General features: G+C 38.1%; 1 protein-coding gene across 4 annotated transcripts; it reads left to right on the forward strand.

Annotated features, from left to right (window-relative positions):
* Window positions 1-3,189: 3,189 nt before the first annotated feature.
* slitrk6 (SLIT and NTRK-like family, member 6) lies at window positions 3,190-10,727 on the forward strand. Of its 4 annotated transcripts, none has more exons than XM_029257100.1 (3): window positions 3,190-3,226; window positions 3,667-3,814; window positions 7,921-10,727. In XM_029257100.1, the coding sequence occupies exon 3, from the start codon at window positions 7,935-7,937 to the stop codon at window positions 10,407-10,409; it is 2,475 nt and encodes an 824-aa protein (XP_029112933.1). In that variant the 5' UTR covers window positions 3,190-3,226; window positions 3,667-3,814; window positions 7,921-7,934; the 3' UTR covers window positions 10,410-10,727. The 4 variants fall into 4 exon arrangements, with proteins under 4 accessions (XP_029112933.1, XP_018597176.1, XP_018597168.1 ...); XM_018741660.2 differs by lacking the exon at window positions 3,190-3,226 and adding an exon at window positions 3,298-3,572; XM_018741669.2 differs by lacking the exon at window positions 3,190-3,226 and adding an exon at window positions 3,304-3,375.
* The last annotated feature ends 2,145 nt before the right edge of the window (window positions 10,728-12,872 follow it).

The following is a 12,872-nucleotide window of genomic DNA, read 5'->3' on the forward strand; positions in this document are numbered from 1 at the left end:
CCAAGATCGGCTCCAGTCACTGATAAAGCATGGGTGGTGTATAGTGCACTTTCACAGTGCTACCTGAGAACACATACATTCCGAATTCAAAACCAGTGAATAACCAAAATGCTACCGCTTTTAGCTTTACTTTAATAGGTTTCTGCCCCATATGAAATTTTAAGAACATCATTAAAGGCTTAGTAGTCTTTTGTCAGAGTTAATCTGTGGAATTATTTAAAATCTAAAAGCATTATTTAGTTGTCAGCCTGGTCCAATAAGGCTTATGAAGTTAGATAAGAAACTTTATAACAATTAACTGATTTATATAAGATGGTTTCCTTATTCTAGTGATTCAGGGAAAGTGCATTCAAGGTACTAAAGCAAGAGGAGGGATTTGAACTAAGGGCTTTAGGGTATTTGGTGACAACACTGAGCGCTATGGTACCTGCTGCTTGTTGAAGTACACTGTATATGTATTTTACTTTAACTGTTATATGTATAGGGCATAAAATAAAAAAAAAAAATACATTTCCCATTGTTACATGAGATTCATCAGTTTTGAATTCAATTTGCATATGCATTTACCTTTTCCAGATGACACGAATAATTTGTTCTTGCTCAGGGCTTGTAGCTTGGATACTTTTTCTAAGTGACCTACAGCATTATGCCCTTTGATACCGATGGGTGTTTTACTAGAGCAATTCAGGATAAGTACTTTGCTCAAGAGGACAACAGCTATAGCAAGTGGAGCTTGAACTAGCAACACAGAATAGAGATGCATAAATTTATCGACTATTACAAGCTTCAATACAAGGTAAAGATCATGTTATGAGTCAGATGTTTTGAAACTATGTACTGAAATGGTATAAAATGTCCATACCAACATTTTTCTTTTTCTTTTACTGAAATGCTTCAGTACATGTATTTTATCTTGTTATCAGGGTAAAAGCTCGTTTTGCATATGCAGAGCAGTATGTGCTATTCTAACTTTCTAGGATCGTAATCTCTCCAGCAAATTTAAATAAACAAAGTTTTCACTGTACTCAGATTCATTAAAGCATGAGGCATCCAAATGTTCTGTTCTCATTTACTTCCTGAAGGCAGCAGAAATTTTCATTGGATTTGATTGGATATAATTCAACTTATATTGCCAAGGTCTACAAGGCTTCATTTTCAGAGTGAAATTTGGGGGTTTGTGTTGAAATATACAAACAGTGACATGCCTAAAAGGGAATTCTCTTAAAAATAATACACACACACAGAGGTGTAATACTTGGTAAAGCCACATTTGTGACAGTGTCACACAGGGCCACAAATAGTAAGATGGCCTAAGGTCATGACAAATACAGTCTTACACAACAGGTTTTCGTTTTTTCATTTTTATTTCGAAGAGGAAAAAGAAAAAAGATGAGAACTGAAAACATTTCGAAGGAGTCAACTTATCAAACCACATCTTTCAGTGTGGGAGATGTGCCTGGTTCTTTCATTTAGCATTTAACTCTTGCAATTCAGATTATACGTTTAAATAATGATTTATTACCAAGAAAACCAAATTTTTTTTTAAAGAAATTTTGTGTGCCTGGTATATCCCATAAGCGACACACACATTTTCTGGACCGCTTGTCCCACACGGTGTCGCGAGGAACCGGAGCCTACCCGGCAACACAGGGCGTAAGGCCAGAGGAGACACAGTCAGGATGGGATGCCAGTCCGTCGCAAGGCACCCCAAGCGAGACTTGGACCCCAGACCCACTAGAGAGCAGGACCCGGTCCAACCCACTGCGCCACTGCGCCACTGCACTCCCCATATAAGTGATACATGTACTTTAAAATCAACTTTGACAGTGTTAAACTGACCCTTGTGGGTTAAGATTAACCATATAACCTCTCCGTCCTTTTTTTTTTTTTTTTTTTTTTTTTTACTATTAAGGAAAACAGCAGACGCGAGGTATGTTGAAACTACTCCACCACAGAAGAAATCTATCTGTATAATTCACGAAGGAACGAGGCCACCTCGTTCTTCAGGTTTGCACTGGTATTCACCTGTGGAAAATATAAATTCAAGATTTCACAGTTGCCAAGCAGCACCCTTCTAGAGGCCGCACCTTTTTTCATGTAAGTATAACTACTATTGTTTTCCAGTTGTATGTCAAAGTGGCTATAGTGTAAACACTTCACAGAGGCAGGGCATTTGTGTCAGTAAATCACGAGAAGGTGTGTGTTTCAAGGCAACCTAAGAAACAAAGCAGCTCGAAGGTGATTGACATTGTTAGGAAGGTGAGTTCTTCCTTTTGGGCAACCTGCCTTTCGGTAGAGCTGAAACATGCTGACGTGCAGCTGAACTTGTTCCGAATCACATTTGAGGACACGCACCATGCTTAATGAAATGTAATTCCCATCCTGCAGTCACTGAAACCTGCAAGCACAAGACCGTTGTGTGATCAAGCAAAGCTGAAATAATGTGATTTAGCTCCCCTGAATCTCTCCTGCCAAGTGTTACATTTCTACTAGTTTCTTTTTTTTTTCCTTCTCTTCTCTTTTTCTCCTCAGGATGCGGCCGTGAACATGGTGCTGCAACTAATTTAATTTCATATCTGAAATGAAACATGAAAAAGAATTATTTTGACGGTCATGTCATGTATCGAAAGGTTACCACATCATACATTTCCTCATGTTTTCACTCAAGTGTGATTTATTTACACTAGCAAACTTTGCAGTCTTGGAATGTAACTATTTTGGTGTGGTAGGCAACTTTATTACCAGGTGACACAGAACACATATTCTAATATACCAGCCAACTGATACCTTAGTGCTTACAGTTCTCACCTTGCAATTAAAAGGACCTGCTATAGTACTCAAGGTACTTACACTGAATGGCTCCAGAAAAGAACAAAAAAAGAATGTGTAGAAGGGGAAATAACTGCTTAATATACAGAGACCAGGCATGGTAAAAGATGTTTGAGCAAAATCCATTTAACGGTATGAATAACTTAGTTAGTGTGAGGAGTTAGGCGCAGCTGAGTTATAAATCATTTCCAGTATGACACACACGGTATTTATCTCTCTCTCTCTCTATATATATATATATATATATATATACAGTTCTCCTGTTTCAGTCAGTGGTAACCTGGACTAAGGTGAGTGGGTACTTGTGACGTCACGAGACACGTAGGGCGGCTCAGTGAAGTTACACACCTAGTAGTAGCGCGCGCTACGGATCGTCCGGGCAGCGTTGCGAAGGAGGGTAGGGTGGCGGGGGGGGGGGTCCTGGAGCGCCGATCGAAAGCGTTCTTTCACACAGGGGGCTGAGTCAGATGTCAAGGAGTCCTCGCGGTAACGCCTGCCTTGTACAGCCGTCGGCAAAATCTCGCGGAGCCCAGTGAAAGACGCCGCGTGAGCGACACTTAGTTCTGTGCGCTGAAGTCCTGGTGCCGGGCGGCGGATCGGTAGAATCGCGCAAACGCGTCCAGTAAAGCAAACCAAACTGTAAATGCAGCTTTTAAAAAGAGGGAGGTCCTTAATTTAAAGAAAAAAAATAAAACCTTTCGGTCTGCAATGGCGCAAAACTGAACAATCGTTTTGAAATAAGTGTACGTCCGTCACATCGATACCTACTGCTGTTTCATCTTTCTTTTTAATTTTTATTTATCTCTTTTTTTTATTTTTTTATTCTTATTTTTGTAGTCACAGCTGTCGAAACCCAATGGAGAAGGTGTACAAGACTTCATATGCTCAGCATGATTTTTGCGCTTCGACATGAATCGTCTTGTATGAGCCTGTATGTATCTGGGATAATATTTGCTGACTGCCCCGTTCACCACGTCGATAACTGGTAAGTGTCTCTCCTTCACAAATTTATTCATTGCAATGCATGTGTCCAACTGCAACTCCGCCTGTGTTACACTGATCAGGAACTGTCTTTTTTAGATATCTTAAAGTCATAAATATAAAACAGCAATCACGGTAATCTAGTTACTACTAGTGTACTCGACTATACACCGTGCAGTGTAAAGAGCCGCGGAAATTTACTGTGAAGACTTATTTAACAGATGTGTGACATGTGGACGGTACTTCCAAGTGTCCACTGCACAGCAGCACGTCCTGGTCTCGGGTTGTGTTCCACAATGGTGAAGGGTGTCAAAGTTTGTCTGCTGCCTTCAAAACGATTCATTTTGGCTCACTTTGAAATGCGTTTTTAATATCAGATGTGATGTACGTCTCGTTTTGGGCGCCTGTGTATTCACTTTTGACCGTCATTCAGCCATAACGGCTTTTTTTTTTTGTGGAAGTAAGAGAGGTGCGTAAAATGACAGGGCGTCTTTACGCGCGGGTTCCCCCACTTTCCTTCATGACGTTCTATCTGTGTACCTAGTTCTCTGCTGAACTTTACCATGTTCTGACCCTCATCGGGTGAGATGGAGGAGAAAAGAACTTTCAGCTCCTTCCATAAGGACAGAGGAAGTGTAACTACATCTCCAAAGTGACAATATATAGTTACATTTCTGCACAACCGGGAGTATGCAACATTTTGACAGCCTTCTGCTGCGGCAGAACCCACATTTCCCAGTAGGTAATACCCCCAGAAATGATCTCCTTCATTCCCCATGTATGTAATATCCAGCAATTAAATTATGACACTGCAGCACAGAGGAAGCAAAAGTACTGTATGCAAATCTACTGATCTGTTCTCACCCAGTCTGTAATGGATTATGCAAACGTGCTGGTGTAGATAAACGGATTTCTGTAAACGGATATTTATAGAAAGCAAATCAAGGGGATTTTCCATTTTCAATAAACTATCAAATCGATTCCTGAAAGGAATTACACGGGGCTTTTGATGGTGGTCCAAGGAGAGCAGTGGCTGTGTTCACATACCCAGACAGTATTAGAAATTTTAGGCACTTAGTAAGCTCTGTGCTCTTCATGAGAACATATTGATGGGATGGTTCTTAATTTCAGTTATTTCCCAGTTATCACCCCATCTGCCTTATTAGCAGATCATTACATTGCATCTACTGATGTATTGAAAACTCATTAGAACTCTCAGAATCACTATCAGGCAGCGGTCTTTCTCGTCACTTCGGCATACCGAAATGGAAATCAAAGTAGGACTCAGATGAAAATAATTACTCATGTTTTGTAAAACAGCTGCCTTGGGAATCAGGAAATATTTAACTTTGACCACACTGAGGTCTGCTTGATCTAAAGCAGACAGTGAAGCTGACGACTCCATGACTGCATATTCTTCTCACTGGGGTGAGGTTTTTAAAATGCTGGACAGTGTCCTTAGACAAATGGGAGTGCAAAATAATAGTCTATTAGGTGTGTTTTGTTATGGCTGCTGTGTGGTGTTTTTTTTTTTTTGTTTTTTTAACCTTGTGGTAGTATTTCACCAGTAAAACTCACCATAGATTCCTACTCCTCAGCTAAACACACCTGAACACATGCTGAAGACTTATCAAAATGTAGAAAGTGGCTTTTTTTTTTTTTTTTTTTTTTTTAACAGTGTGTATATCATTTCTTGTTTGGGAGATGATGTTTTGTATTTGGGGGCATTCCCAGAGACACAGCCACCTATCCCATTCAGACTACAGACTTTACATTATAATTATTAGCCTTGCCATGTTGTAGGAGGAATCTGTCACTGCTGCTGTGCCATCTCCATTCTGGCCCACACATCCTTAAAATTCCTGCTGTGGTCAGGCTAATGAGTCCTCCAACTGCCTGCACATAGATGTCCTGCTAGCATGCGGCAAAACAACCTTCAACTCATAGCTGTAGGTTACCTCTCTGTGGACAATTGGGGTCCTTCACGGTTTGCCTTCTGGCATTGAAGTCTGCTTGATGACAAAGAATAATACTGTGGCAACAAGGCAAGCATATTCACACGTTTGTGTGTCTTATACCCTGCAGTTAGAGACATTTGTGTTGACAGTGTTTAAAAAAAAAAAATAAAATAAAATAAAAATTAAAAAAATAAAGTTCCATATTACTAAATAAAAGCAAGCAAATTATTCTGAATGTTGTGGTTAGATGACGATGAATTGTAAAAGATTATTTAGATAATCTTTTAGATTTTCTGTATCACAGTACCAAGTAATCCTTTGCAACACGAAATAAAAAGTATTATAGCATCAGCCATGATGTCTTATTTCTGAAGCTGTGGCAGAAGGGGACCGGGAGAAGAAAATTTTGAGTAAGGTTGTTATTATTAGTTTTGTTAGTGTGTACATGAGTTTACAATGCTCGCCCACTGGAGATTAAATGTAAAATGAGTTTGTTTATACCTGTTCAATTCAGTGATGGATATTCATGACTGATTGAGTGTAGGACTCATTGCTAATGTTTAATGGGATATTGGGTGTGTATGGTATTGTATCTGAATGGAGATGGGTTTGTGGGCGCTGACATTCCCTTATGTGTCAAGGGCACTTGCTATCTCCCTGTCCATCAGTACTACATGGCATGCCATTATTACTTGCCTGCATAATGAATAGCTTCTGCATTGGCCAGTTGTACTCTCTCTGAAGACAGAAGATCACATACAGCCTACGCTCTGTCGAGAGACCCCTTTTAATGGGTACTTTTCTGAGAAGAGCATACTTTGGGTTTGTGAACAATTAATGTCAATGTAAATTCTTCAAGTGCTAACGATTTTTAAATAACGGGAGTTTCTAAATTATCTAACCGGAAATGTGTTATGTATTGCTCAAATATGCATTTTTCTATGCTGTCATGAAAAAGCTAGTCTAGTGAACTAACAGCATGAGCAAAGAGAATAAAGCTTTTAAAAAATGTTTATAATTGGAACATATTTATTGATTTCAGTGTAGGTGACAGATACGTCTATTGTCATAATGGTATATAATTGAAGTGATGCACATTTCCCACATTTATTGTGATGAAGTCTACAGTAGTAGTTTTAATAGACATATATTAACTTTGGATTCCTTACTTGTTTTATTATCTGTTTTGACCAGGGTGGAAAATATAATTGGCATTACTTATACTGTATATAATTGTATTTATAATTATAATTGGATATATGAAATTATCCTTCCTAAGTTGTTCTATTCATAAGAGTAATATTCTGGAGTTCTTGCTCATTGTAGAAGATCTGAATACTAGTAGGGAAGAAATGTAATTAGCCCAGTGAAATTTACTGTACAAGATGGACAGTAAATTGTGACCATATCGATACATTGTTGCATGCCTGAAAGATATACTAGGCTGGCCTCATTTATGACTCAGTAGAGGCACAAATGTGCTGTACATGGATGAGCACTCAACACAACTATATCAATGCATTTCCAGCGATGCATAACAGGAGCTGGAGTCTCGGCATTCTTGCTCTTAGATTGCGCTTCTTTTAGAATAATGGGCTTTCCCACAGCCCAGTAAGGTGGATGTGGGTGGGTTTTAAGGGGTGTGTTATGCATTTTTTTTTTGGGTCAGTTGGTTCTGTGTGTAAGAAGGTGCCATTCTCAAACTGTTACTGTTATTAGTATTTTTTAATGTAATTGCTTACTAGCTCATTGAATGTTTGTTGATGAAAGACTCCTGCTTACATGCTTGAAAGGACAATTGCAGGGTTCACTTGGTTCAAATGGAGCTATAGTTTCTTTGCTGGAAGCTAAATCTGATTCTTAAAATAGAAGAGGAACTGCATCCTTTGTAATTTTTATTCAGCTTTTATTCATGTCAATTATTAGTATTTTTTAATTAATCAATAAATTAATTGAATAATTACTTTGTTTTTTGTTTGTTTTTAATGCCACTTATCCCCAGTGATATTTTGCAAATAATCAGTGATTTTTGTAAAAAGTCCTTTTTGTGCAATTTAAGAAAATTAATAGTGTTGCTTTACCACAGACATAAATTTTACAGAAAGATTGTGATTTGCCTTTTTATTTTATTTTCTCTTTCTCCTCTTTTCAGATATTAAAGAGAAAATGCTGGCCTGCATTATCTTCTTTTGCTCATTTATTGCTGCTGCTACCTCCCAAAGCTTCCAGTCTTCCAAGCCATTGCAAGATACTTCTTGTGACAGTTTGTGCACATGCACTGAAAAAGATGGTGTCTTATATTTAAACTGTGAGGAAAGAAATATTAGCAAGATATCTCAAGTTAAAGTGCCACCAGCATTGCCCTTCCACCTCAATCTTTACAAAAATGACATAGTTGAGTTGCTTGCTGAAGACCTCAAGGATCTTAAGAATGCTGTCTCACTTCATCTAGGAGCTAATAGTATACAAGAGCTTGAACCTGGCGTTTTCAGTGGATTCAGCTCTCTAAAGAAACTGCACATTAACAGCAACTTCTTAGTCATGTTGAAGGAAGATACTTTCCAAGGCTTGGTCAATTTGGAGTACCTTCAGGCGGACACAAACTTTATTAGAGTTATCGAACCAGGAACCTTCAGCAAACTCGTTCGTCTCAAAGTTTTGATACTGAACGACAACGCCATTGAATTCTTGCCCAGTAACATATTTAGATTTGTGCCACTGACTCATTTAGACCTGCGTGGAAACCAGCTACAATCTCTTCCTTACGTGGGCTTTCTTGAACACATAGGCCGCATCATGGAGCTGCTGCTTGATGATAATGACTGGGTCTGTGAATGTGAGATTATTCCCCTTAAGATCTGGATGGAGAACATGCGTGCACTCTCTACCATCAGTGAGGTGGTTTGCGTCAGTCCCCCTCATCTCAAAGGCAGCTTGCTGAGCAAGGTGAAGAAGGAAGTGCTCTGTCCTGCCAGTAGGGACCTGGAGGATCCATCCAAGCCATCAGTGTTGGAGGTTACACCCACACCGAGAGTCATTCAGAATCCAAAGCTGATGGATGATGGGAAGATTCCAACACCAGGGCACCCACCAGGGAAGTTCTGCATTGAAAGATGTTCTTGTCACAACCATCCCATTGCAGGTTTCTTAGTTCATTGCCAGGATAGAGGCATTCAAAGGATCTCTGACCTTGGATTACTTCTGCAAAGTCCAACAAAACTTGTACTTACCGGAAACATGATTCAGAAACTGTTGCAGTATGATTTTGTTGCATATGAAAGTCTGGAATTACTGAATTTGGCAAACAATCAAATTGATTATATTGATAATGAAACATTTCTCAGTTTAGGTCATCTGAAGAAACTGTACCTCAATGGTAATAGACTTGATCACTTATCTTCTAGCATGTTCGTTGGACTTCACAATCTTGAGTATTTGTACTTGGAATATAATGTTATCAAAGACATTCTCCCTGGGACCTTTGACACTGTGCCAAACCTTAAACTTCTGTCATTAAATAACAATCTCCTGAAAACACTACCACCACAGATTTTTCGCAATGTTCCACTTACCAAATTGAATCTGAGAAAAAATCTCTTCATGCACCTGCCTGTTAGTAGTGTTCTAGATCAGCTTGACTCTGTAGAGCAGATTTATTTGGAAGACAATCCATGGGACTGTAGTTGTGATCTGGTTGGTCTTAAGCAATGGGTTGAACAATTGGGGAAGGATGCCGTGGTGGGTAATATTCTATGCCACTCACCAAGGAAAATAGCCAAGATGGATCTGAGAAGTTTGGGCCATGAAACAATGTGCCCTGGATTAGGAACATACAGCTTTATGCCAACCAAGGAGAATGATGGGAGTGTGACAACTACTGCTACCACCACAAGCATCTTTCGTCCTCTTTTTGACACCATTCCGCTCTCAGTTTTGATCCTTAGCTTGTTGATCATTTTTCTGATGATTGTTTTTTGCGCTGCAGGAATAATTGTTTTGGTCTTGCACCGTCGACGGAAGTCAAAAAAGAAGGAGATGGAAGATCAACCAAGGGAGAGCAGCCCGATACACCTGCAGTACAGCATGTATGGACAAAAAACAACCCATCACCTCTCGTCAAGTCCAAGAATAAACATGTACGAGGAGCCAACGAACAGTCCTATAATACAGGTGTGTAGGAATGCCTCCTACTGCACACACCACAAGGAGCATGAGCTGGAAGAGCAAGATGCCAATGAGGGTAGAGGTATCTGCATGGGTCTCCCAGAGAAGGAAAATGACTCGCCTCTGACAGGGAGGCCAAGTATGAAATACAGACCTGTGACAGAGTATCCATCAGAATTTGTCACCCTTGGGGACACAAACTGTTTGTATCGAAACATCATTGAGCGGGAAAAGGAACTTCAGCAGCTTGGAATCACAGAATATCTCAGGAAGAACATCTCTCAGCTGCAACCAGCGCTGGACGTCCCGAGTCAAGGAAGACACGAAGAACTGAAATTAATGGAAACTATCATGTACAGCAGACCACGAAAAGTTGTGGTAGAGCAAACTAAAAATGAATATTTTGAACTGAAAGCTAATCTCCAAGCAGAGCCTGACTACCTAGAGGTACTGGAACATCAGTCAACTTTTAACTGAAAAAAAAGCTCTTTTTTTTTCTCAAAAAAAAAAAAAAAACTATACTCATGAAGTGCCTTTGAAAAACCAATTTCTTCTTCATTTGGCATGTTGTCGTGAAATCCAAAGCACCAGTACAATAACTGAACTCAGTGATCACTGTCATGAAAGCTGTGTTGAAATGTTGCCGGTCCACTAAGAATGTACACAGCTGCAAAGAAATATGTCCACCCATAGTGTCATTCCACAATTCTGTGAGATTAACTCAGAATTTTGTGTAAATACATCCAAATTTATTCTAGTATTGTTGTCAGTTCTGCCAACTCTTTTTTTTTTTATTGTGTTTTCTATAAAAATAGAAACAGCACCAGGTGTGGTTCACAGATGCAAAGCCAAAAATCCTTTTAGATCACTATAAAAGAATTTAAAAGATAGCATGTCATGGATTTGTTCACATTGGTAGTTTTCAAGTAAATGATGGATTCTGTATTATTTTGTTTGCATTCAGAATTGGCTGACATTATTATTATTATTATTATTATTATTTTATTTTTTTTTTTTTTTTATTTATTTTTTTTTTTTTTGTAAATTACTGGAAATTACAGACAAATTTAAAAAAAGTAAATCATTCTAAATCTTTGAGTCTCTTAGGTGAGAGAAGCACTTGCTGTATTTTATTGATGTGGCAATCTTTGCTGTAATTTGTCTTTATTGTGAGGAAAAAATATATATATTTATATATTTGCACTACTCAAAATGCCATTTGAAATAATGGTGCATGACAATCCAAAATACTGCTGAGTAACTATTCTACTTTAAGTGCAACAACCAGTGACTATGTAAGTACTGATATAAATAAATATGATAAGTATAATATTAATTTGGAACATACCTGTATCATACACTATTAGAGCATGAACCGTTTTTTTTTTTTTTTTTTAGAAGAAACCAGACAAGTGGTCCTTGAAATATACATACATATATTTTGTAATAGCACTGTAAATTTATTTTACACAAGTGTAGCATAATTTAACATATTTATTTCCTTGAAAGTATGTATATACTGTTATCTCCACACATATCTGTTTGTGTGCCTTTAATGTTATAAAATTAGGATCTTCATGAACTGTAAATAAAGATTTACAACACAACTGAAAATTCTCTTATGACTTGTTGATCAGAATTGTAGTTAAACACAATAGAGTACTACAAAGCAATACAGAGTTCATGTTTGTATATAGCATAACGGGGATTATGCGAAATTTGAATACTTATCGCTTAAAATGAAAAATTGCAATGGAATGTAGACAGAATAAATTTCACTGACAGCTGCTTACTCGGGATTTTGCATTTATTACATAGTAATATAAAGTTATGAACTGTGTGCTTCTAGTTGCTATTTAAGTATAACAAGGCAGAAGCTGTCCAAGCTTGTCTATGGTACAGTTCACCAAATGTCTTCACATGATCCTGTATATGATTTTTCCCGCTTGATGACATTATTATTACATTTACAGAGTGTTATAATTTTTTAGGAAATCACCTTGTGTCAAGCAAAATTACCAACTGAAATTTGAGTGGAATCACACTTCGTTAAACACAAGTCAGAAGGACGGTCATATGCTATTAGTATTATCTGTTTTTTAAACTAAAATGATATTGTGTGCTCTCTGAGCATATGCAGTTCAGAAGTTGATGTGTTCCTGTTTGATTCTTCTGACACAGGAAGTCAAAATAATTAAGTCAGCTCAACCCACATGGTATCCAGAGCCCTAAAGCTATTGTAACTCTTTAACTGGTATTGTTCTTCTCTCTTGAGCAAGTGCTGTACTACTGATATCTGTCTCCTTGTTTTGTTGAACATGTTGTACCATAGGGTAAATGATTTTTTTTTTTTTCTCCCCACCCCATCAGAATGGGGCATGTGTAAACTTTGATTTGGTTCATGTTACCTTCCCCTCTGAATTTTTATATGTTCTAAAAAATAGCAGTTGACATCACTATTATGAAAAATGTTATGGACTAGACATGGATCACTGTTCTATACAAATAAATGAGTTTTTAAACAGTGATATAAACCTCCATGGTCAACTATGGATACAAGTTCACACCCACCTCCACTCTTCCACCAGTGTGGTTGTTATCTTCCATAAATATGCCTTGAAAAGTCAAATAAATTAAGGACATTACAAGCTTTACACTGTCTTTTAACTCCATCTCCCCCCAGCCTTCATCAAACGTAACCTGAATATGCATGTCATTGACCCCTGAACTATTTTAATTACCTTTGTTCATTCTTGATATGGAGGAAAGGCAACTGACTTCATTAAATTAAAAGATGCAGTCTTCTCAACTCCATTAAGATTAAGAAGTGGAACTTGAATGAACAGAGTGAATAGAAGGAATTAACCCTTTTGATATTTACTTTCACCACTTTTCAGACAAAAACTCAGTCTCATACCAGCTAAATGAATATTTACGTGC

This window comes from Scleropages formosus, chromosome 12, assembly GCF_900964775.1.
Source record: "Scleropages formosus chromosome 12, fSclFor1.1, whole genome shotgun sequence".
Classification (NCBI taxonomy): domain Eukaryota; kingdom Metazoa; phylum Chordata; class Actinopteri; order Osteoglossiformes; family Osteoglossidae; genus Scleropages; species Scleropages formosus.